The sequence below is a fragment of the Archocentrus centrarchus genome, chromosome 21, assembly GCF_007364275.1.
Source record: "Archocentrus centrarchus isolate MPI-CPG fArcCen1 chromosome 21, fArcCen1, whole genome shotgun sequence".
NCBI lineage: Eukaryota > Metazoa > Chordata > Actinopteri > Cichliformes > Cichlidae > Archocentrus > Archocentrus centrarchus.
The window spans coordinates 16503917-16529446 of NC_044366.1; the positions used below are offsets into that span (position 1 = coordinate 16503917).

The window sequence follows — 25530 nt, forward strand, 5'->3', positions numbered from 1 at the left end:
ACACGAACACGTGGACAGGATGTGGCGCTATCGATGAATGAAAAGCCTCGGCATGTTTTTCTCCAAAGCACCAGTTTCACCAACACTGCACTGATTACTCAGATGATTTGAATGAGTCACGTCACATGATTTAAAACACACACACACACACAGGCATATCTGCACATGTATTACTGTAGTTCATACAAGCACAAAATAGTGTGCAGGTTCATCTCCCTGCACTTCCCCTAAGTCTGTTTATGTCAAGGCTCTGTAGGCCATGTTGGAGAGTGGTATTAGTGATCCTAATGTGCACCCATATTCATCTGTGCTCTCCTTATGTGATGTCTGAAAGTGATTTAGTCCAAATGTTACAATATGAACACAGCACCGTGCTGTTTTACATTTGCTCCTTCACCAGACTTTTTACATTTCTTTGTGCATATGTGCCTCATACACGACAAAACCTAATGCAAAAATGAGTCAGGTTAATGAGGTGTAAAAAAAATATATTTGTTACCCTAAAAAAACAACATTCTGAAGCAATGTTAGACAATGTTTAGACTAAGACCATTTTACGTTTATCAGAGAATGGCTCATTTCAGTTGAGCAACAGAAAGCTTTAATATGCAAAAAATAAAAATAGAGCAGACATTTGTAGCTTTACTTATCTTTATATTAGAATATTATGTATCTGTAGATATTTTTATGGCTAATCAAACACTGCCAGAAAAATTTCTTTGTCAGGATAAACTTACATAAGTTCGAGTTGTACTCTGTACTCTGAAATACTCACTTCATCTAGTGACTATTGGTAACAGTAGATGAAAAGTCCAGCAGTCCATTAGATTTCTTCTGGGCACCACGAATGCCTGTAATACCCTTAGTTGCTATAAAGGTATCTGGACCAGTTTGTTTTTTTTTCTTAAAAAGCCTTGTATATTAAATATTCTTTTAGTTTTAGGTTTGGTAGCTCGTAACAAACCCTTTGTGTACATGAGTACCGGTCAAGCAAAAGCGCTTCAGATTAGTAGGGAAAGTCTGTGTGTGTTTGTGTGTGTCATTAAAAAACAGTCAAATCAGCTGTTTGGGTTTTTTTTTTTTTTTTTTAAACCCAATATCCTTCATGATTGTCATCTAGCACACTATCTACCCAGTAATACTGTATTGGCTACAAGATATGGCACAAATAACAATGTGCAACTTCAAGCTTTGGGCACTTATGATACTGAGGTAGCAAAATAATCTATTTATACATTAAACACTACTTATTTCAAATGGCTCTTCCTACAAAAAAAGGTTTAGCTGTTTGGTTAAAATGTTGCTTCACAAGGTGTCTAAGTGCAAAGCTTTCAAAGACGACGCCTACAATACGTTGGCACCAGCGACGAAACGATGAAGCTGTCCGATGGTGTGGTTGCATCCTAAACTGGGCAGCTTCGGGCAGTGAGAGAGATTTGCACCTGGTCCATTTTTACACCAGCGCCAGCACCGGTGCTGATCTGCAGGGCAACAAATCGAACTACTCTTTGATGTCCTTGATGGCAGATAGCTGAGACAAGGTTTTCTTGACACGCAGAGCAGTCAGTCGCGCCGAAGAATTGGCGTACCAGCACTCTCTCATCAGCTTGCCCATCACACGCAGAGCCTGGTGTAGCAACAAGTACAAAAGCCAGAAAATCAGAGGACAGGCTCCAGTGTGTACTTAAATAACAAATATTAAACATCTGATGTGCACAGTTTCAACAGATGAGGCCTAACCTCTTGACTGATTCTGTACAAATGTCTCAGAGTAGTAATAGCTTTTGGTGGCCAAAAGTAAATACAATGGTGTGTGAGAGTAACGCCCAATTCTCTTTCTGTCAGGAAGTGGTTTAAAATGAAATGAGATCTGAGACCATAAAGTCTCAGACCTCACCACCCGTTCTGTCAATCATTCTTAACCCATTACCCGAGGGCCTGAAGTTAACAAGTGTCATGTGTGTCATCCCTCCAGTGCTGTCCTGACTTTTTAAATCTCACATTTTCTGCCCACATTTAAAAGCTTTAAAGAGAATTTCAACTTTCATAGAGCGTATTTTTATAGCTTTATCCATTTTATATCCATTACGTCTAGCTGTATATAAAAAAAAAACTGTAATAATCACTGAGTTATTTGATGATATCTGGGAACAGTGTCATTCCTTAAAGCAACAAAAAGGAATCAAGAAATTCCGCCAGTCAATCAGCAAGTTTTAAATAACATTCCAGGAAATCTAATTATTATGACAACCATGTGAAGAGATTAATATGCTTGGCTTCACAACTGTTTCCACTCTGAGAATAAAGAAATCTCATTTAAGTTGGGATACTTGTGATATTACTCTGTGTTGTAAACAGTAAAAAATTCGGTAATGGTAAAGCTATTTATCTATGGATAAGGAGACTCAAGTAAGGTCAGCTCAGTTTTTTCTTAAAGACAGCTACATGCCTTTATCTCCTCTAGATTAGATTACTAGATTAAATTAGAGCCAGCACATCTACACAACTACAGTTGGTGCTTCTTACTAAAACTGAAATAAGAGAACACAATCACTCCTATTTTAGCTTCCTTTCACTGGCTACCTATTAGGACAACGCTCTGGGTTCACACCAAAGTAGGCTTTCAGATCTCCTGACACGTAACCGAAGGACTTCAGCCAAGTTCTGCTGGTCATCCCACAATCTCAGCTGAGAACCAAGAGTCTTCATCAGGATTTTTCTGTCAGGGCAACCCCCCCTTTGGAAAATCTCTGTGAGGAGTTCAGACTGGCGAGTTCACTTTTCGTCTTTTAAATCCCTCTTAAAGACATATTTTTATAAGCCAGAGGGCTTTCTCCGTTTGAGTCTGTCTGTTGTCCTGTGAAACTGTTTTGCACCTTCTCCTAGTGATCCTTTTTAGTCATTTTAGTCATTATTTGCTTTTAATTTACCAGTTTTTTTAATTTTATTTTCTTTATTCCTGCTTCCTTGGTGTTGCCAGTATTCCTACACCTAATGTTCCACCTTTTATCTTCTCAAATGGTTTATTTGCTGTTTGTTTCTTATCTTGGAAGCACGTTGTAACTTTGTTTCTGAAAGGGTGCTATATACATAAATTCTACTTTGGCTACACCGGTTGGCCTTCCTGACGTGAGCCCAAAGGGATTTTGTGTCTCCTGTGGTAAAGTAATTGTCCAAAATGAAAAAGAGAGAACTTGAGAGATCTTCTTAACCTTTCTGATGGTTCTCTCACGTTTATGCAAGCTCTTTATTTTCAAACCCTCCTCAACCACAAAACACCTTTCCAACAACCATTTCCTCTGTTTAAAAACATGCTCATGCTTATATAGCTGTTCTGTATGTGACACTAAGGTTCCTATGCAGTTACAGGCTGAGTGTTCAGTGATACTCAGTTTTGCTTTAACTTCCAAATGAAGGGGTTTACATGTACCGCTGAACTTTGTGCCAGCTAACTCGTTGCTTTCTCCCCATTGCAGTTTATGTCACACGTGATCACACCACTATGTTTTTCATAACTGGCAGAACAATGAGCAGAACTACAAATACTTCCATTAATAACAAATTAGTGTCACAGTATCTTTGGTAGCTATCTCACATGATGATGCATCAGGTTTCTGTCTCACCTCACAGCTCTGCCACTGATTGGGTATGCTGGGTCTGAGTTTCTGATCACAGACTACCTTCCTCATGTCCTCAATAGATGGATCTGAAGGCACCATGTCATAATAAGGCAGCTGGAAATCCTCATGAAGTCCTGTGAAAATAGCGAAAGGCATTTTGTTTATTGTCAGGGTTCACCAGTTTATGAACAACACGGCTAACTATGTACAATATCCTGTGAAATATAAGCGAGGAACTAACTAAAAAGCTGCATAAGCCTCCGAGTGATACTAGGAGAATTACAGTTTTGTTATTGGTGTCTGTTATTGCAGCAGTGCATGTTTTTCCTTTTTTCCTCTATCATTATATACTGTGGTAATGGTGGATGCTCATGTTAAACATGGCAGTGGATGTGCATGTAATCCTTGTGAGCCACAAGTTTAGGCTTTTCTTATTATGTTAACAAGAGAGGATATCCTTAATATGGTTGCCAGGTACAACAGCTCTGACTGTGAGCACCGGAGCTCCCCACTTGCTTTTCCAGCCTTCTGTTTAAGATAGGCAGCCAATCAGAGGTAAGTTGGGTTAAAAGAAAAGGAGCTACAATGGCTTGTTTCAGATAATGTATGCACTGTGGGGCTGCAACAAGAGTCAGTATAAAATAACTTGTTTTTTGTTTTGTTTTGTTTTTTAAAAAAACTGTGTATTATGCAAGTGACTCTTCCAGTCTCCCAGCCAAATAAAACTTTACTTTGGGAATTTGCATAAAACTAGTGGGAGGGTGTATATGTGTGTAGTTTGAAATACCCTATCGGAGCATCTTCTGGCCAGTTCCCAGAACACCAGGCCTAATGAATAGATATCTGCCCGTTGAATGATTCAAAGGTGTTTATATTGATTGTCTCATCCAGGATTTCTGGAGCCATGTACCTGCAGAGGACAGAGTGATTAAGATCTAATGAAATAAAAAGCCGAGTCCGCTCTTCCAGTGTATACATAATCAATCTGTTTGTGTGGGTTGGCTGTCGGACTTTTTCCCCAAGTTCTACAAATTTAAACCACAGATCACATCACCATCATCAAAAGGTGCAGAATATATAAGCCGCAGTAAATTGATCCCTCTTATTTCTTAAAAGCAGCAGAGATTCAAATGCTGCTCTCACAGGAAATTTTTCCCACTTTTTTAGGATAAATATATTAAAAGAAAACACACAGGACTCGCTCACTCAAAAGTCCACCACCACTAGGAGTCGCCAAAGTCTAAATGTTTGAGATTGGTCTGCTGCATATAAAAAAAAAAAAAAATCTACGTTTGTTTTTTGTACTATTTCTAGTTGCAATCAGTTCTGTTTGCTCTCTCACCACCAAATAAACTGAAGTTTGGTGACTTTTGTTCAGCATTTTCTTCCAAACAGGCTGTGTGCACTGTGTACACAGACTCTAGCAGACTCGGCTAATATAAAGAATATTGTTTATTCATCAGTCAGGCAATAAAGCTGTCCTTCATAACACAAGTGCTGCTAACCGTTTGACCTTTTCAGACTTTCTCCTTTCCTCCATGCACCTTGGAAGTAGGTGAAGCTGAGCCAGAAACTCCTTACTCCGCTTGTGCACTGTGTACACATGTGGCTAATATTACTCTCCTAATAAACAAGGCAATTAGTTTCTGGAATCTCTAGTGGGCTGGATGTGCATGACACATGGAAAACCATGTTTGTGATTAAAGGTTCTGCTTTTCTTGCAGAAACCAGCACCAAAGATGCTGACTTCCTCTTTATGTTTAAGGGCCAATTAATAGAATTAATTCAAAGCACACTGACATGAGAGAACAACTCGGGCGTGATAAATAACATTTAAAGTGCATGAAGCATGTCAATAACCGAGCGAGGTTTAAAGTCACTTCATTAATTTCACATTTCTGTTTGTTTACTGTGATGTGACATAAATCCAACCTCTTAGTTCCCACTCTGTGGTGGATGGTATGTCTATGGTGTTTGTGCTGGAGGTCGAGTTTCACGGCCAAACCCAAATCTGGCAATCACCGCTGTCCCATTCTTCTTCACTAAGACATTTTTAGACTTTAGGTCTCTGTAGCAATGGCAGGCTTCCCTAGAAGCAAGAAGGTAACAATTAAGGTTATACTGTAAGCCCCAAAAATGTTCTTTATATTACAAACAAATATTTTTGGTCTTTCAGAGATGGATGGAAGTGAGGATCATTTTCCAGGCTTAATGTTATAAATTATCCTCTTATCTTATCACAAGCGGGTTTGCTGTGCGGCTCTACACTGTAGTGCTGAGTTGATTAGCCATTAATTGCGCAAGCAAATAGTTCTAAGAAGTTCAGCCTTTATATCATGAAAAATAAACAAATCACAAGCAGTTTCAGTTTCTCCAGAGGATTTTATAAATAAAGATGTCACATTGAGATCTGGGAAACTGATCTCAAAATATCAGCTAACAGTTATTAACAAAATACTGTGTGAAACTTTAGTCTTTGAGCTTCTTCCGATAGGATTTCACTGTCCTAGAATTCAAGTTCTTATTTACTAAGTATATTCATACCCTGTGTGCCAATGATTTCCATGTGGAGATGTGCCAGCCCACTGGCTATGGACAGAGCAAGAATATCATGCCTTCCACTGAGACGGTGTGCCTATTCAGGTAATCATACAGGGAGCCATGCTCATGGTACTCTGACACCAACCAGAGCTGAGTCCATGAGCCGTTATCTGCAGAAGGCAGCAAATGATAAAGTTATACGTTGGCACATTTATTTCATAACTTCATTTGCAATTCAATCCAGTTTCAGTATTTAGTTGCAACACCTTTGTTATCAGCAGCAATAAAGCCCAGGATGTTTTCGGTGCCTGAGCATGACAGTCTGATAGATCTCAGCTTCACGGAACCACGATCGCTCATCCCTGGAAGAGAAGATCTTAACTGCCACGTCCTCTCCCCTCCACTTGCCCCGCCACACCTCACCATATCGACCTTTTCCAATGGTCTCCTGCAGGACAATGGTTCGAGCTATGGTTCGCTGGACCAGCAGTGGCAGTCCTGCAAATGTAAACAGAAAGAGAAGAGAAGGGGTTCAGTCTCAGTGCGTCAAAGTCGGAAGAATCGACAAAATGTGCTCCCAATGTGCATGTGCAATCGCTGGATTTTACTTGTAATAAAAGGCAGAAGATAAAATGATCATAACCCAGGTGATTATATCAGTAGCTGTATGACAAATGGGAGTAGTTCTCTCACCTGATCCTGAACCTGAGGTGCTCATGTCATAGATCAGATCTTTGAGGCTTTTGTCAGGTGACATTAGCATCTGATCATCCAGAGGCTCCTCCGGGTCCTGCTTGTGGGCTCGCCTGTAGGCACAACGGTGGCCCTGCACAACGAACACACCCAGCAGGATCCCTACACACAGCAGGCAGGAGGGCACCAGGATCACCACAATGAGCTGCAGCCTGCTCCAGCCAGGTTCTTCAGACGGTCTCACTGTACAACAACATAGCCAATATTATTAGCATGTAGTTATTTTTTAATATGCTTATTTCTTTATTCTTTTTAGGTTCAACAATCAATAGAATCGGGGAAGATTTGCAGTTGTGTGTAATGTGTCTAAGGTCCCTGCTGTATCTGCTGCACACCCTGGTGGTTACTAGGAAATATGGCAACAGTGTGAGATGATAATTAATTCAACACAGCTTGTTCAGAGTTTTAGAAAAGCTCAACAAAATGAAGACATCACTTAGTCTGCAGTCCTAAACAGAGAGGTGAAAATTGCACATTTGGCAGATGCAGGGTTTTCTTGTTTTTCCAGAGTGCCTGAAAATTTCATCACTGCCTGTAAGTGTCATTAATCAAAGGGAATAAAGATAATGAATCTTTAGTGCCAACAGCTTTTACTCCTCAAAAATACGTGACACGCATTAATCAACAACAGGTGCACCGTGAGACCATTTAATAAAAATGTGGGCTTGGAAAAACAATATAACCTGACATTTCTGTCTCTGACCTTCATTCTGTCTGTGGGTGGCCAGAGGAAACCTTGGACACAAACAAAAATAGGTGAGCGGGTGGACACTGTGATAAAATGAAATTTAGAGACATGCTGGCAAAATAATGTGCAGTCAGTGTTGTACTACTACTGTGACCTAGTGCTAAAATTAAATGTTTGGTTTGGGGAAATAAAGAGGGAGAATTCTGTAATGATTATTTGGCCAACTTCAGGAATGATTGCAGGAACTATAACTCTAATTCTTTCAACATACATGGGCACATGTGAGAACTGTAAGAAAAATAAAATCTAAACTTATGTCCCCAAAGGATGAAATGTCCTCACCAGGACATCCGAAAATATCTGCAGATGGCCCAATGTGCAAAGCAACACATTGTGAACTAAACCACAGTTTCTTAAGACATCTTTAGCCTTTTACCTAAATACAGATCCTGCCATGTGTCCAACTGGAGCTCAGCAAACATGGTGCAAAACAAGACCTTACTCTCCTCTGGCTCCTAAGACCTTCTACACACTCTTTTTTTTTTTTTTTTCGCTATTAGGTGCACTCGGCTCATCTCAGCAGTCATCTCTGCTTTTAAACTACAGTTAAGAGAGGTTTGGAAATTGGGTACAAAGGCTTGATCATTTTTATCAAAAAACATCAATCACTCCAAAGCATATCAACAGCCACAACTCTAACAGCTTGGTGAAAACCACTTCAAATCACTAGTTACACGCTTAAACTATCCGTCAGGTCACTAATTTGGAATAACTGAAACCTCATAATTAATAAAAGTACATTCATTGAACAAAAGAATTTCCTAAATGATCATACTGTATATCTCTAGAAAAACTGTCAGCCTCCCTTATAATATATATATATATATATATATATATATATATATATATATTCTATTCAATTTTCAATTTTCACAACAAACAGCCGCCTCAAGGTGCTTTATATTGTAAGACCCTGCAATAATTACAGAGAAAACCCCAACAGTCAAAACAACCCCCTATGAGCAAGCACTTGGCAACAGTGGGAAGGAAAAACTCCCTTTTAACAGGAAGAAACCTCCGGGAGAATCTAGGCTCAGGGAGGGGCAGCCATCTGCCACAAGCAGTTAGGGCTGAGGGGAGAATGTATATGTGCATATATTATATCTCTATACCCAACTATCTATCCCCCTTCTATCCTATTGTTTTCAGCTTGTCCTGTTTTCCTTGTTTTATGTCCTTGTCCTGCGCGATTGCTGATTTGTTAAAAAAATCTATATTATTGTCATGATTGTTGCAGGATCAAAACACTGACGAAAGTTTTTATTCTTACATAGCTCCAATAGTTTTATGTGTACCATTATGCTTTCTAAAGCGATCAAAATATGTTGTTTTTGTTGCCCTCACTATAAAAGATGTTATGCTTGGTGTGTGTATTGAAAGACGCTAAACTAAATCTAATTGTACAGCTATGCAAACCACTAAACACCACCTAGAGCTTAAAATGTCTGTGTATATAAATGCACAGAAGTCGCAGCAAGGTCGTGAATTCTTTATGTAAAAAAACAAAAAACCCTGCAGCTAAATGGATGAGCTCAGATGCTAATACGTAGCAAAGCAATGGAACAGATTGATTGTGGTGTCCTCGTTCACAGTCAGCACCATTGCAGCCTCAGGGTACTGCCCCAACCTCTCTCATTAACAGTCTGCAGCATCAGACACTTTTGCACCAAAAAGTATGAATAAAACCATATATTAATTTTATTTATAATTTACTATCTATACCTTTCAAAATAATCTGTGCAAGTCATAAACAGTCATTAAATGAATCATTAGTAAATCAGCTGTTAATCTGCAATATTTTTAATAATGAACAAACCATTTTATTAATTTTTTAGCCAGCTGTATATACAAAGGTGTGAATAATCCTCTTCTGCTGTAAGGCCAACGTCCACCCAGCAGACCCATGAGAGGCTTTTGGGATGCATGCCTGACAAAGTATTTATTTATAAATCAGGAGAGGGAGGGGGAGGATCACTAACTGACGTCCCATAGCCTCTGCCAGATTTGTTATGTCATAGGATCTAGGAGGATCAGCATCCACCTCGTCTAGCCGGGACCAGAATGAGTGGGAAATCCCACACAGATTGAGTTGGTGTTGCTGCTGAGTGAATGCTACTAAAGCAGCATAACATGTAAAGACTGTCTGAGGGGATGAATTTTTCCTCTATTTCAGTTTTATACGTGTGTGTGTGTGTGTGTGTGTGTGTGTGTGTGTTCTCTGGTAGTTCGCAAGGTGTTTATATATAAATTCATCCATTTTTGTATCTGGTATCAGCCGCTGCAGGACAGGGTACACCCCAGACAGGTCGCCAGTCACAGGGCTAACCCAACCATTTGTCTGTCATAAACACTGCTAATTTAGAATCACAGGCTATCCTAACATATATGTCTTTGGAAAATGGCAGGAAGCAGTAGTGTCCAGAATAAACCCACATGGGCACACATGCAGACTGCACACAGAGAGGCCCCAGCTGACCCGGAGGTCTAACCACAGTACTGCTTCCTGCTTGTTTTTAGGGTGAACATGTCTACTGAAAAATGCAGCAAAACAAAGTAGAGACAAGAAGACATGGCAGCCTAAGGCCCGTAGCATCACGTGGGTTATACCTGGGTAAAGGTGCAGAGTCTCGTTGTTGCAGAAGTCAGTAAAGCAACAGTTCCTCTTGGAGACATTTCTGGAGCTGTAGCAGAAGACCTGGCCCTTCATCTCAGAGGGAGACAGGCAGGACTTCACTGTCTCCTCTTTGCCGTCAATCAGCATCACAGAGTTCCAGCAGGCCCCGTCTGCAGCTGTCTCACAGGTGTGGTTGGTACACAGCTGGCACACACACTTCAAACCTGGAAGACATTAAGATCAGGTGACTTTTGCCTTCATACACATTCCTTCAGACACTTCTACAGCCGACATCAGTTAATTAACTGATCTGTAAGTAACTGAGGGGGGGGGGACATACCGGCTAGCATGACCAGTGGTCTTTAACTCTTCAGTAGCAGGATGCTCCTGTTACATAATGAGGTTTATGCTCTTAAATGGCTGGAGGTGGAGGAACCAGATTAATGCTTCTTAGTTTAACACCCACATAATCTTGTGTTCTACTTGGAGCTGTTGTCATGCTTTGTTTCATAAACTACTGAGTGTCTGATAAGAAAGACTGCACACTGTCTGCTCACAAGAAAAGCCCCCAAATAACCGTAAATATTGCAAATTATTTAATAAGTGTGAATTTGAATGCAACTTAAGTCTTTCAACATTAAAACATAACATGTTTTAACAATACCTTAAATCTTGTTTTCATTTAAATATGATAGCTTCATAGTTTCCAGTCATGACTGCTGTATACATTTAATAATTAATTTACTTGCAGTAAAAGTCACCCTTCATTTCTTTATATTTTGCTAGCAAAATGGGAAATATGTGATTTATTGAATAATCTGCAAGCATACAAGAAAATGCAGTGCACAAGGCAACAACAGAGTTTGTACAATTCTAATGGAGCAGGAAAGTTAATATTTGGTATGATCACCGATATTCTTTAGGACAGCCTGAACTCAGGAAGGCCTCCACTGTGTTTTACACATGGCTGTAGACACTCACTGTTGTACCTCTCTCCTGACCTTCTCCATACATACAGACAGTTTGAACCAAATATTTTAAATTTGGATTCATCACAAGGTCTGGACTGAAGATGAGTGAAAAAGCAAAGACTAGAGAACTACTGCTCAAGAGCTTTCTAAACAAATATAAGAAAGTCTGGCTCCTTGGTAGGAAAATATGAAGAAATGAGGGGTGACTTGAGACTTTTGCACAGTACTGTGTCTTTATAGTGTTTTGTTGTAGTGTTTTTTTTGGGGGGGGGGGGGGGGGGGGGGGGGGGGGGGGGGGGGGGGTGGTTTCAAATCTTATGCATCAACGAATGAAACTGATGACTTACATCAATATCAGAATTCAGCTCCTGGTTAGCATGAACTGTTTACAGGGACTCTTGGTTTTTTCTGCTCCATCATGAATCAATTTTTCATTGATTTGGTGTTTTGTACCACTAAATCTAGAACCATATGCTCACTTGGCCAAGTTCCCATGAGCTGTGACTGTCATGTAAGCACAGTACCAGTCAAAAGTTTGGACACACTCACTCATTCATATGAATGGGTGAGTGTGTCCAAATCTGACTTCTATTATGCATGTCAAAGGGAGGTTAAAAGGTGTTTAACAGCTGGAAGAGCCAAAGAACCAAAAAAAAAAAAAAAGGGGGGGGGGGGGGACTTATACAATAATAATTACATAACAAAATAAAATCTTTGTAACAGAAATGTTCATTTTTCAGGATCTTGCAGCCTAATTACTGAAGTGCTGCAATTTTCTTCCACTTCACACAAAATACAGAATTTTACCAAAATGAAAATTAACACTGACTTTTTTTGGGCAGTCTCAATGTGGAAGTTCATTTTTCCTCTGGTCTGCTGTGCTGTTCATTCAGATGGTTTTGGTGTGAACTGCCCAGTTTTGGATATGTTGGCTTTAATAATGTCTGGCTTCCCTTTAAGCATAAAGGGGTAATATGGCACTCACCTTGTGGTGGCTAAGGTGTCAAAAAAAAAACAAAACATGTTTGAAAAACAGAGAAGCAACTTATTTTTCCAGAAAAAGAACAAAAATACATCCACAAATGTTTTGAGCAATTTCAGGTAACAACAGTCTACAACCACCAAAACAAGCATGCAGCGAGCTAATTATAGCTCAGCTGAGGGAAGACATCATTAATGTCTACATCCTGTAATGCTGTCGACACAGGTACATGGATCCTTCTGCAGAGTGATACAGTTGGCAAGAGTAATTTGGTAGAAAGAAAATATTTCCTACATATTTTTTTGAGTAACCTTGTCATGGTTTATGAAAAGAAACATTGCTGCTGAAAAGAGTTGTTTTTTTTTGTTTTTTTTTTTGATTTACAAACTATGTGCCATGTGGTTCCGTTCTATTTAAGAGAAGGCAGAGAATCCCAACAGCCAACTCCAAAATGACTCACAAAAAAAAAGAAAAACTAAAAATGGTTAAACTGCACTACAGGTGAAAGGAGAAATATATTAATTAGATTTTCATTATACCCAGTGTGCATTTGACCAGAAATAATTCTTCATCTTTCTGGTCTTTAAATGGGACTGACTGACAGTTATCGCTAATCTTCTCTTTTAAAGCTCATCATCCAGTGAGACACAGCTCTCGACAACGATCAGCACAAAAAAAAAAGTTCAGGAAAAGACTGAATATTACTTTTTTCTCTTCTTTTTATAGCATACCTGGGGGTTGCTTGGTAACAACTGCCTCAAGGACAATTAAGTTAAAATGTGACGAGTCTTTTTTTAAAGCAGACAAACACCTGAGCACTGTTATGTTTGTTTAATTCCTTCTTTTTTACATTTTCTCTATTGTATTATATCGATGGAGATACGACGCTTGATTTGGGTATTGTGTGTCTTGAATGGCAAAACAGATTATTTTGCAAAACATACAATACACGCTCAAAGTCATGTTGAGGGTTTAAAAAAAAACACACGCACACAAACAATAACTAAAGAAAGACGGCAATATGAAAAACAAATGATTTTATCAGCTCAGCACTTCAAATTAATGTAAAAAAAAAAATCTAAACTTCTTTCAATAAATTATGAGTGCAGGTTAAGATACATTTTTCTATACTGCTCCCAAAAAATTTAAAGGAACATTTTTAATCAGAATACAACATCAAGTCTGTTAAGTAGTAGAGTTGGCTGTTAATCAGTTTCAGCTTCTTTTGTGTTGTGCTAGAGGGGCAACACTGAGACAACTCCCAAACAGGGATGATTTTACAGGTGGAAGCCACTGACATTATTTCCCTCCTCATCTTTTCTTAGTGTTTTTTCACTAGTTTTGTATTTGGCTAGGGTCACATGCAAAAATACTGGTAGCATGAGGTGATACCTGAACCCTACAGAGGTTTCACAGGTAGTCCAACTCCTCCAGGATGTCACATCAATGCGTGCCATCGCCAATAGGTTTGCTGTGTCTCACAGCACAGGCTCAAGAGTGTGGAGGCGATTCCAGGAGACAGGCAGATACTCTAGCAGAGCTGAACTCTTAACCCATCAGCAGGGCCGGTATCTGCTCTTTTGTACAAGGAGGAACAGGAAGAGCACTGCCAGAGCCCTACAAAATGACCTCCAGCAGGCTGCTGCTGTGAATGTCTTTGACCAAACAAACAGACTTACTTCATGAAGGTGGCCTGTGGGCCCTGTGCTCACTGCCCAGCACTGTGGAGCCTGACTGGCATTTGCCATAGAATAACAGAATTGGCAGGTCCATCACTGGTGCCCTGGTTCATCCTGAGCACGTGTGACAGACATAAAAGGGTCTGGAGAAGCTGTGGAGAACGTTCTACTGCATGTAACATCATTCAGCATGACTGGTTTGTTGACGGGTCAGCGTTGGTTTGGAGAGGCATATTTATGCAGGGACACACGGACCTGTACGGGCTAGGCAACGACACCCTGACTGCCATTAGGTATCTGGGTCAAGTCCTTGGACCCATTGTCAGACTCGACACTCGTGCAGTGAGTCCTGGTTCCTCCTGGTGCACGACAATGCACAGCCTCATGTGGTGAGAACATGTAGGCAGCTCCTGGGGGATGAAGGAATTGATACCACTGGCTAGCCCCCAGACTTGCCTGATCTAAATCCAATAGAACACCTCTGGGACATTATGCTTTGGTCTGTCAGGTTGTACCTCAGACTGTCCAGGAGCTCAATGATGGTCTATAACTCCACCCTGGTCTATATCTGAGAGGAGATCCCCCAGGACACCATCCATCACCTCATTAGGAGCATGCCCCAATGTTATCCCCAATGTTATCATGCCAACGAGCATGTGGGGGTCATAAAATGGACGAGCCTGCCACATTATTTTTTCACTTTGATTTTTAGAGTGTCTTTGAAATCAGGCCTCTGTAGGTTGATAATTTTCATTTCATCCTTTCATTCCGAACACATTACCCAGTCCATATCAGTGTAGATATCCAGCATTTTTTTTTTCATTTGCAATCTGATGTGTTTTCAAAGTGTTCCTTTAATTTTCTTTTTGTAGGTTCTTGAATGGGGCTGTGGAACCTAACATAACAGCTTAACAAGAAACTTGGCAAACTGCTTGCTCTCCTTCTCAATCCCGACCTTATAATGATTATATATATATATATATATATATATATATATATATATATATATATATATATATATAGTATTCTTTATTACACATCTAGCTGTAACTCTCTCTCTGCTTCAGTAATCCCATATTACCCCATATTTGATCACAGAGTCAGTAGTTATGTCTCTGAATACATATAAAAAAAATCTGTGAAAAGAAAACAATCAAAGTTAATTCCACATTTGTCCAACTTGGAACTTTGCTTTAAGATTGTTTTGAAATCACAGCGTTTGCAGCTGTTTGTCATCGACGGTGTAAAGAACGCGTATTGTGTGTGTTACTGAAAATGATCCGATAACAAATGTTATTGTGAAACGATGAATCTGAACAATGACAGTAATCAATACTCCCAATGTTTTAAGTTAGATATTGTGCAAATTCTAAACATGCTGTTCACGTTTTTCTATCACTCTTCATAAACTAACAGGTTTGGATAGCCCTGCAGCGCCCCTCAGTCCTGAAAGAATAATTATTTCTTCAGGCATCGCTCGACAATTCATCACTTACAAATGAATTCCTTCTCTGAGATCGGGAGTAGAGCACTATGTTATTTGCAATTTTGTGAAGTCTTGTTCTAACAGTGGACCAAACTGAATACGGCAAGTCCCTCTGAACTAGTGTCTACATTGATACAGTAAAGGAAGTGTTTACAATTACAGCACAGACAAACATAGGGGGAGAAGATCACCCAATACTACTCAAATAAGGAATCTTTTCAATGCAAAGAATGTCAAAATAGAAACTGTCTTATTTTGTTTATTTATTCTGGTTTTGCTTAAATCTGCAATTAATGAGTCTTGTTGACCTTTATCCTAATTACTCGGATGGAATTCCAGTGTCTAGGAGAATAGTTCCAAGGTGTCCAGAACAATTTAGAGGCATTAAGCAGTAAGAGGCATTTAGAGGCATTAAGCAATAACTAGTTGTTATTAAAAGTTACACTCATTACATTACCTTACAAATTACGCTATTACACACACACACACACACACACACACACACACACACACACACACACACACACACACACACACACACACACATATATGTATTAGATACAGAGAGAGAGAGCAATAGGTACTACTTAGAATATCCTTTTGATGCATCTGTTTTGACTTGCTTGTATCTTACAGCCTGATACCTTAAGTCACAGAATCTCAGATGCAGAAAAAATATTTTCAACAAAATATATTACATGCAGACATGCAAAGTCTGCCAAACCTTAACCCACCTACCTACTTACCCCATTGGAAATATCCTAAAACATCTCCCACATGCACTGCTGTCAAATACAGTTCTTAAACATCTTTCTGTGTACCTGAACCAACCGGCAGCCAAACAAACCGCGCTCTGTTTATGAACGAACACCTGTTACGTGCTCGGACTCTGGAGTTGAGAGGCTCTTGTTGTATTTCATCACTATCAAATGCGGCGTTACAGCCTTGGTGCACGTACTTCAAGATATCTAGTGATAATTCAGCATGAATTAGGGTGGAAACCATGGATTGCTTCCATCAGTTACCCTCACATCTATTTCCTTAATGAACTGTTTGGTCTGTAAATAAAAGAAAATGATGACGCCTGCAATTCTGGATTTCCTGCAGCCCAGTGTTCAGCAAATTAGTTGTTTTGGCCCAATAGTAGTTCAAAAGCAAAATATATGACAAGAAAAATATCCCTTCAAAAACATTTAAATTACAGAGTGGTCAGTGCATTTCCTCAGTTATGTTATGAGAGGGGCTCCAGGTTGTTTATTTTGTGTTGTAATTTTAATCCTATTTATTTTATATATTTTCTTTTCTCTTATTTTAAGGTATTTTTATTCCTAAGTTCAGCACTTTGGTCAGTGGTTGCTGCTTTTAAAGCGTTTTATAAATAAAGCTGGCATGGCTTGTTTTTGTATGATTTGTATGTATCCTTTCAGGGTAGGATGAATTCAGTCCAAAAATAAATAAATAATTTATATTTCTATTAAACAAATACTTTTCATCCTAGACATAACAGATTAAAATGTATAGAAAAGATCATTTTGATCTCAATAAGATGGATGCTTTGAGATCCTTAAAATGAACCCCATTAATGACCCCACTATATCACAGCATGCGCACTAAAGCTCACAATATTTCACATATTTTCAAAATCTTGTTTACACCTGCAGTTTAGCCAGATCTACTGGTGGATAACTTCAACATACAGTGGCTTTCAACACCCATACTTTCACAACACATACATGCTGTATGTGGGCTGTAACGTTAGACCTTTAACAACAAGAAAGGAAAAATACACAACTTTTTATCATCTGTTTGGTGCTGACTTGATTTTTTTTTTTATTGCTATAACGTTTTGTGTGATTTTGAAAAGTCAACTATACTAAATCAGTTAGTGTAAGCAGCCTAAGTACTCACAAAAAGCATTTTTTTTAAAAAGCAAACAAGCGGCACAGCTTATTGTGATGTCGCACCCTGAGACTGTGTACCTGCAGTCAGCTGGGCGAAAGTCAGGAAGATCAACGCCGCCTGAAAGCACTGCTTCCCGGGACCAGTCATGGTAAGAGCCGCATCTGCTCCCTCTCTGGCGCACCGCTCACACAGCAACTCTACAGAAAACACGACATATAAACATTGCGGTAAAGTCCGTCGGCCATGCACTCTCGCCACAAACGTCTCCGTCAGTAAACGATCGAGAAACGCAGTTTGCTCCGCCTCTGTTGACTGGACTTTAAGAGGATTAGCGCTGCAGACCTCTGATAAAGACATGTGAATGGGAGCCAGAGAGAAAGTGCGTCGCACATCCATTTAACTGCTGTTGGTCCGGTGAAACACCACCTCCTGCCTGCCAAAAGAATATGGAAATTACCTTTGCTCACTGAGGTCTTACTTATTTACTGAATGTGCGCTGAATTTAAACTGTTCACAATGTAAACTTTAAAAAAAAAAAAAAAAAAGACAAACTAGCCAATCTCTCCATGTTACAAAGCCCAACATTAAAAATATGTTTACATAAACAGTTTGGGTCTCTAAGGAAGCAATGTTTCCCTTCAACTGTTAAAATGTCATTAAGCCTCAAAGTGGTACATTATTAGGCCCATGACTGCTTTGGCTGACAGGTGGATGCCAGGACAGCTCAGCTTCACCACACCACCACAGCTCATCACAGTGAAAATCTTAACCCTGTTTGTGGCGCTTTATTGTAACATTTATAAAAGAAAGAAAAAAAAACACAGCTTGCTGTGCACCTTTACAGTCTTGGTTATCAGCTAAGTCTGTAGTCTTAGCTAATAAAGAAGGGGATAGCACAGGGGCTTAAAAAGTGCTGTGTACACAGAAATGCAGTTCCTCCAGTGACCACTTGAGGCCTACCCTAAAAGCAAGTCACCACTCCATAGAGTATGTTAAAATGCTTAAAAAGCATGTTTACAGCATGGTATAAAAATCTATTTCTGGTTTCTAATCCACAGCTAACGGTACAGGGATGTGTGGGGTTTTTATATAATTTACACTTCAAAACATTATTAAATCTTAAAGTTGAGTATACAGCTCCTTTGACAAGTGGATGCCAAGACGGCTGCCTGTTAAGCATCATCTTGGTTAATATGATGACAGGTGATAGGAATCCCATTTCAAATCCAATTATTTGACAAAAGTTAATTATACTTACAAGAAGTCCAACAAGTTGGTGGTGAAATTCTAGTTTTATTAGTGTGTTACATAGCATCAGTTACCAGATCTGTGTCTGTGCGATGCACCCAGTCTATGGATGGAGCTTGCCAACTTTGATAACTTTATACTCTACCTTCTGACTCAAAAAAATAAATAAATAAATAAAAATAGGGTCACAGAGATCCTGAAGTCCTGTGGACATTCATAGTTCCAGTAAGATGATAGAGAACCCCGGAGCATCATAGGAACAGCAAGCAGCACTTGTTAATATGTAGTGAAGAGAAGTTTTTAGAAGTGAAGAAGTAGGGGGTGGGGGGTGGGGTGGATGGATGGATGGATTATCATTATTAGGCTCCGGAGCCTGGAATGCCAGGTAGCGACCGACTGTCAATGAGAAACTGATACAAGACAAGAGAACTGCTTCCTGTGTGGACACCTTTTAAAGCTTCAACGTCAAGATTCACCTCTTTTATATGCAGTCCAACTAACATGCTTATGCTTATAAGTATTCTGCTTCACTGGTCAAATGTGCTTACTTCTGGCTCACAAAAAAGATGCCAAGAGCCAAAATGTTAAAATTCAGGCTCTGAAATGTGCATTTACAATCCTATATCTGACTTTCATCTTTTATATACAGCCTCTGATGAATATGGTGGTCCTGCCATTGTTGATACTGTACTTGAGAGGTGCAAAGTCCTTAAACTTTTTTTTTTTAATCTGTAGTTAATCATAAGTCTGGTGCCCTTGAGGAACTGGCAGTTGTCAGTTTTAAGAGTTTGGTAATCCAGCAGTCAGCCTGTCTTGTGGCTATTCCAATTGCTCTCCCTGGATGAGAGCAGCAAAACAGAACAAATGAGGCTGCACAGATGCCACTGCTGACATCCCTCCCAATGAGGCAGAAAGTAAACACTTTCAGCTGATGAATACTGAATGACTGCTGTACATTCAAAGCTCGACTCACCTGCATGAACAAAGTTTTACAGCCGGCCACATGTGACAAAGTCGTCTTTCTGCTACTTCCGGCTGCATAGCAACAAAAGGTGCCAGTGTCACCAAGGAGAGTAAAGGAGTGATCCAACCTCAGACAGACTACACAGTCATAACACAAGCAAAATGTGGTGAGGCAGCTGCTAATAAACACTGAATCCAGAAACCTTGGCTTTTTTCGGGTTCTAACAGCACCAACACTAGTCTCTGCTCCCACTGCACCAGTTGTGGTGGTTGGAAGCTAAGAAAAGCAATCAATACTGATGTGGTGGTGCACAATCTTCATCAAGGCACTACACCAAGAGAACATCAGGGCCCAGGACAAACATAACAAAAAATAAGAACATGTGCAAATACACTGAAAGGCAAATGTAAAAGGTTCATGGAGGGTGCTAAGAAAATAACCAGTCTGGTAGGTCCTGGTTAAAAATATATGTTACCCATGAGTGCCTTTACATACTCTATAATCTTGGTAAAAGCAGCAGACGGATACCTAGCTTAAGAAAAAAAACAAAACAAAACTGCAGATTGAATTTGAACATTAAAAATAAACAGTAATACTTTGATTTTGCCTTTCCTCTCTGGGAAAAAAAAAATACTGTATTGCCATCATGCGCAATCATATAATGAACACAGAATACAATGTAACCAAGTCTAGCCCTGAACCTCAAGGAAACAGGATGGGACTTTAAAACTGCCGGAATCAAACCTCTACTCTCTGTGGCCACAGGACGGATCAAATGATACTGAATATGAAGACTTGTGTAAGTAGAAAGTCTGACAGCTGTTTTTAAACACACACACACACACACAGCATCTTAGCATGGTTAAACATCCGCTGCTGTCGTTCTATCATCTGGCCTATGGCTCTTTTAGCATATTAATTAGCCTGTACACCATCACCAGTTTTAGTTTGACATTGCCAAGACCTGCTCTCCCCACACTTTCACGTCACAGTTGTCAGGCAAAACACCCGGGCTTTTTTACCAAATGGGGCAGCACGGTGGCGCAGTGGTTAGCACTGCTGCCTCACAGTTAGAATACCATCTGGAAGGCCTGGGTTCGATTCCACCTTGGCCCAGGCCTCTCCCTCTCTCTGTGTGGAGTTTGCATGTTCTCCCCGTGCTTGCGTGGGTTTCCTCCGGGTACTCCGGTTTCCTCCCACATTCCAAAAGACATGCACTTACTGGGGTTAGGTTAATTGGCTAATCTAAATTGCCCATAGGTGTGACTGAGTGCGTGAATGTGAGTGTGAAAGGTTGTCTGTCATTCCGTGTTGGCCCTGCAACAGGCTGGCGACCTGTTCAGGGTGTACCCTGCCTCTCGCCCTATAACAACTGGGATAGGCTCCAGCCCCCCCGCGACCCTTAACAGGATGTGCGGAAGCGAATGGATGGATGGATGGAACAAAAATTAACTTCAAGCGTTGTTAGAGTAAGTGTCAAGCTTTTCACAACAGAAAAAGAAACTATGTAGGAAAAAAAAGTATGTTAGAAGCAGTCAGAAAAAAAGTCATTTTTGTTTTAGCTGCAAGGCTTTAATATTCCTCTTGTGCTGGTGAGCTACATGGCATGGTCCTTACCATGCACTGTGGGCTGGATTTTTTTTTTTAGATAATGCTTTGAAAGGGAAACTGGAAGAGGTCTGAAGTCACTGTACTCAGAAACTGCAAGGACAACACAGTTGGACATTTAAGACTTCACAGATTAACAACTGTCATTATACCATCATGGCATTTTAGATACAGTACCAACATGCTGATGGTGACCACGCAATTTCTTACTGTCTTAGTTTAGCATTTCAGCGTGCTAACATTTACCAATCGGCATTAAAGCAAAGACACAGTGAAGTGGTTTCAGTGAATACATTACAGATGAGGCTAGTCTTTAGTTTTGTGGATTACTTATCAAAATTAAGCAAACTGAAATTTTGACAGGTTGCATCAAAAAAAAAAAAAAAAAAAAGTACTGTATTCCTCATTCAGTGCATCAAATATATGTCAGCTTAGCAGCCAGATTTCCAGAAATATATAAAACCTTCAAGACATTTTATTCACAAACAAAACTTTAAATCTGGAGGAACGGTCACAGCCAGAGAAGAATTTGCTGAGCAGGAATCTGATGGTGGTGGTAGAGGAAAAGTGAGGGCATCACTATGAATTACTTTAAGAGTTTTATGGCAATCCCTGCAAGAGGTTTTTGAGATATTTGTAACAGAACATGCCGGCACCGCACACAATATTAAGACACGAGTCAGATGGAATACAGTTGTTTTTCCATTTTAATTCATAGAAATAACTAATTGATATAAAATGTTAAAGAAATTAAAAAAAAATGCTGAAGTTTGACTTCAGTTACTTTGACAATGCACGCATTAAGACAACAATGCACGCGTTAAGACAATATACAGGCTTTACAGGCTTACTTACAGGCCTCTGGAGGAATAGAGTTCAGCATCGTCTAGCAGATATTGTATTTGTTCATTTAGCATATGTCTCTGTAAAGCTGAAGAAACAAACAAGATAAACATAAGTCAATGTAAAGTTAATGATGGTATACAAAAGGTTTGCAACAGAGCATCTTTAGTTGGACGATATCAGGAAAAAGGATGGTGCCACTGACATGACTGTACAACTAAATGTTACAGAACTGGAAAAAAATAATCCCAACAAACCTGTTCTAACAGCACTGTAAACAGTGGTATAGAACACAAAGTGAGGTCTAACACACCTTGACATGTTCACTGTTTTAGAAAGTATGCTGATGGAATAGGCAAGTTCAGTTTGCAAGTTGACATCTTTTCCAAATGGATCCACCATAATGCAAAAGAACAATGCAGTACAATAAAGAAATGACCATGTTCAGACGTTTTTTTTTCAAGCTAAAAAAAACTGTTTAAAAACAAAATCTGCACTTCTAAAAACAAGCAACCCTACTCAAATGCCCATGTAAGTTTCTTCCTTGAAGAATATTTCTAATGGTCAAGTTCCTATGATAAAAGTTGAAATAGATATTTTCCCATTTCTTAGACCACTGGCAGTCTCAGAAATGCCTGGTAAGCCATCTTTGGATGCCAAAATATGTCCCGCAAGTGTTTTAAAATAAATATAGGTCTGTGCCACTATAAGGGCACTGAAATCATTGAGTCTTTTGTCTTGTGAGATTTCTCTAAGGTGGTCCATCCTCCAGATGTCTTCAGTGGCCCTTAGTACATGTCTGCCTCTTCTTCCCAAGGAAGCCTCAAATGTCTGTTTTTATTTTATCCAAAGAGTTGTCGATCTTTGTGAGAGTCTTTTTGATGCGCAGTGCTGTTAATCTGGCTGATGGATTCTGGTACCAGCACTCCTTCATGAGTTTAGCCATGGAGGTTAAAGTCTAAAAATAAGGGAGAATAAAAATCGATCAATGTGCCCGAAGTAAACACTATAATATTTCATTTCTACAAGCTCAAGACATGATTTTTGTATTACAGAAAAAAAGTAACTACTTACTGGGTCTGAAAACCATCTGTTTGGGATGTTGGGCCTCTGCTGATCCACACACACAACTTTCCTCATATCCTCAAAACTGGGATCATTTGGGACCACATCATGAAAAGGGGGCTTGTAGTCCTCTACAATTCCTACATGAAGAGCAGAGAAATGGCACCGTTTAGGAGTGTACAGTACATAAACACATCTTATAACGATGGAGATGACTGACATTTAAAATCAGATATATAAAGATGTTGATGCATAGTTTTTAAGATACTGAGTGACTTTTTTCATAAAGTCACTCAGTATCTTAAATGCTTCTGAAAGCCGCCTTCCTACCCTAATGTGATAAACCTATTTAACGGTGAACATAAGAAGTGGGTTTTTATTTCACATAAATAAGTGCAGATGCTTCTGAATAGACAGATTTATCAAGGACAAGTCTTTCCATCAATATAAAAAGCTTTTACTCAGTTCAGGCTGAAGCAATGATTTGTTTCATTTCTGAAGAAAGGCCTGACTGCAGCCATATCAATGCAATATGTTTGCAAACAGTACAAATATGCCAGCCCAATTTTCTGATCACCAACACAGCAGCTGTTCTTTTTATAGTTAATGTTATCTCGAGCACACACGCACGCACACACACATCTAACAGATGGCCTTGTGACTTAGTGATGTAATCAAGACAGGTCAGTACTGAATCCAGCAGGACAATGTTGTGTAAAACATGTACTGACCATTACTGACTGTCCTCCTGGCAATCTCCCACAGGACAAGGCCCAAGGCCCAGATATCCACTCTCTTGTAGGACTCGAAGCAGTCCGTCTGGATGGAGTCATCAAGCACTTCAGGGGCCATGTAGCGCTTTGTTCCAACTTTAGGGTTGTTCCCCACATCTAACTCATTTGTGTCTTGAAAATGCATGACCGCCAGACCTTAAATGGAAACAAAAAATTTAAAACTTTATACAAATACTCAAATGAACTATTTGAAACAGTTTATTACTAAATATTTCAAATTACGTCATCATCCAAGAGAGGCAACAATAAACAATGCAGATACTTGAGTGGAAGGAGACTAAGTTTGAGACACTCATCTTTTAAATCAGTTAATCAAAAGACTTTTCGGTCCTGTTCCCCGAGACAGGATGTACTCCAACACAACAACAACTCGCTTAGGAGACAAACAGCAGCTACCATGTTTCTAAGGACAGCAAAATGCGTCATTCAGAGCAGCATTTATTAAATCGAGCCTGTAAACATGTCAAGCCTGTCGCCAGGTTATGGCCTGTACCTGAATTAGATATTATTCAAGCATCTGAGAATGGAACATTGATGTATTAGATAAAGTGGTCCAAGGTCCTCAAAATGTGTTTTTGGTTAAGGGCAGAATCATACCCTTGGAAGTGGTTATTTATTTCCTAAATAACAAATATGGCTGAGCAGATAGGGCCTCACACACAGCTTTGTAGACAGCGGTCTACATGTTGCGAGGGGGCAGAGCCAAAATAAATATGTGGAATGATGGGTCCGTGGGTCTGTGTCCTGTTCGTTCGTTATTCAACCAACCCAGGAGAAGACAGAAGTTAGAACATACAAAGAGCTGAAGTGAAACCGAGTGTTAAAAACAATGAAGGGGTGTGCTGCTATAGCTCATATGGTTGACCAGGCTACCCATATGCCAAAGACTATGCCCTCAGTATTCTCACCTAGGTCAGCAATGCTGCACTGGCCATTCTTTTTCACCAATATGTTTTTGCTCTTCAGGTCTCGGTGGGCAATGGCTGGCTTGCCCTGAGTACCGAAGATCTCGACATGCAAGTGCGCCAGACCACTCGCAATGGAGAGCGACATGCGGAGGCAGCTGGTTGCGTCGAGGGTGTTGAGCTGAAGGTAATCGTACAAAGAGCCCATCTCGTGAAAGTGAGTGATGAGCCACAGCTGAGTGCTGGAGTTCCTCGAAGTCATGTCTGAAGCGATGAAGCCTACGTTGAGACATTAAATGTTGTTGATCAACACAAATGTAAAATAACGTGAAACCAATGAGACACTACAATACAATAAATATTGACAAGATAGTTAGCTAGGCACTGATTTTAATATAAACTATCTTTAGACAACATACTGCCCGTGCGGTTGGAACACTCTACTCCTTGTCATGCATCCCGGGTTGTGCCTACAGCCAGGTACACGCAGCCTGATGTTATGTTAACGCTAATGGTTGTTGTGTCCTTCAGTGCATATTACAGTTTGCTAAACCTGATCATGTATTAAAAGGTTACATACCCAAGATATTTTCATGTCTCAGCAGTACAGTGTTGTAGATTTCAGTCTCTCTGAACCAAGACTTTTCATCTCGAGAGGAGAAAATTTTAACTGCAACATTCTCTCCCTGCCATTGGCCCCTCCACACTTCACCATAACGCCCTTTACCTGGCAAGTAAAAATAAAAAAATTTTCAAAATTATGAAGCAGTAGACACATGCACACACTTCTCAAGAACACAGTTTCTT

At 39.8% G+C, this 25530-nt stretch overlaps 2 protein-coding genes across 3 annotated transcripts in view; both read right to left on the reverse strand.

The window, feature by feature from the left end:
• Nucleotides 1–1470: 1470 nt before the first annotated feature.
• On the reverse strand, nt 1471–17573 carry LOC115800430 (activin receptor type-1C-like). The gene is given in 14 exon segments (XM_030757785.1): nt 1471–1627; nt 3624–3760; nt 4413–4472; nt 4475–4530; nt 5553–5632; nt 5634–5692; nt 5695–5709; nt 6165–6227; nt 6230–6331; nt 6428–6464; nt 6466–6659; nt 6855–7097; nt 10270–10500; nt 17374–17573. Coding segments are annotated over 14 exon segments (1473 nt in total). The 5' UTR covers nt 17444–17573; the 3' UTR covers nt 1471–1501.
• Nucleotides 17574–22063: 4490 nt separating this feature from the next.
• LOC115800455 (activin receptor type-1-like) overlaps nt 22064–25530 on the reverse strand; it is a 31771-nt gene continuing 28304 nt past the window's right edge. For both annotated transcript variants that reach the window (XM_030757818.1, XM_030757819.1), the window contains exons 9-13: nt 25304–25450; nt 24727–25002; nt 23756–23953; nt 23034–23164; nt 22064–22917 (exon numbers count right to left, since the gene is read on the reverse strand). In XM_030757818.1, the coding sequence (XP_030613678.1) occupies nt 22783–22917; nt 23034–23164; nt 23756–23953; nt 24727–25002; nt 25304–25450 (887 nt within the window). In that variant the 3' untranslated portion in view covers nt 22064–22782. The remainder of the gene's footprint in view (nt 22918–23033; nt 23165–23755; nt 23954–24726; nt 25003–25303; nt 25451–25530) is intronic.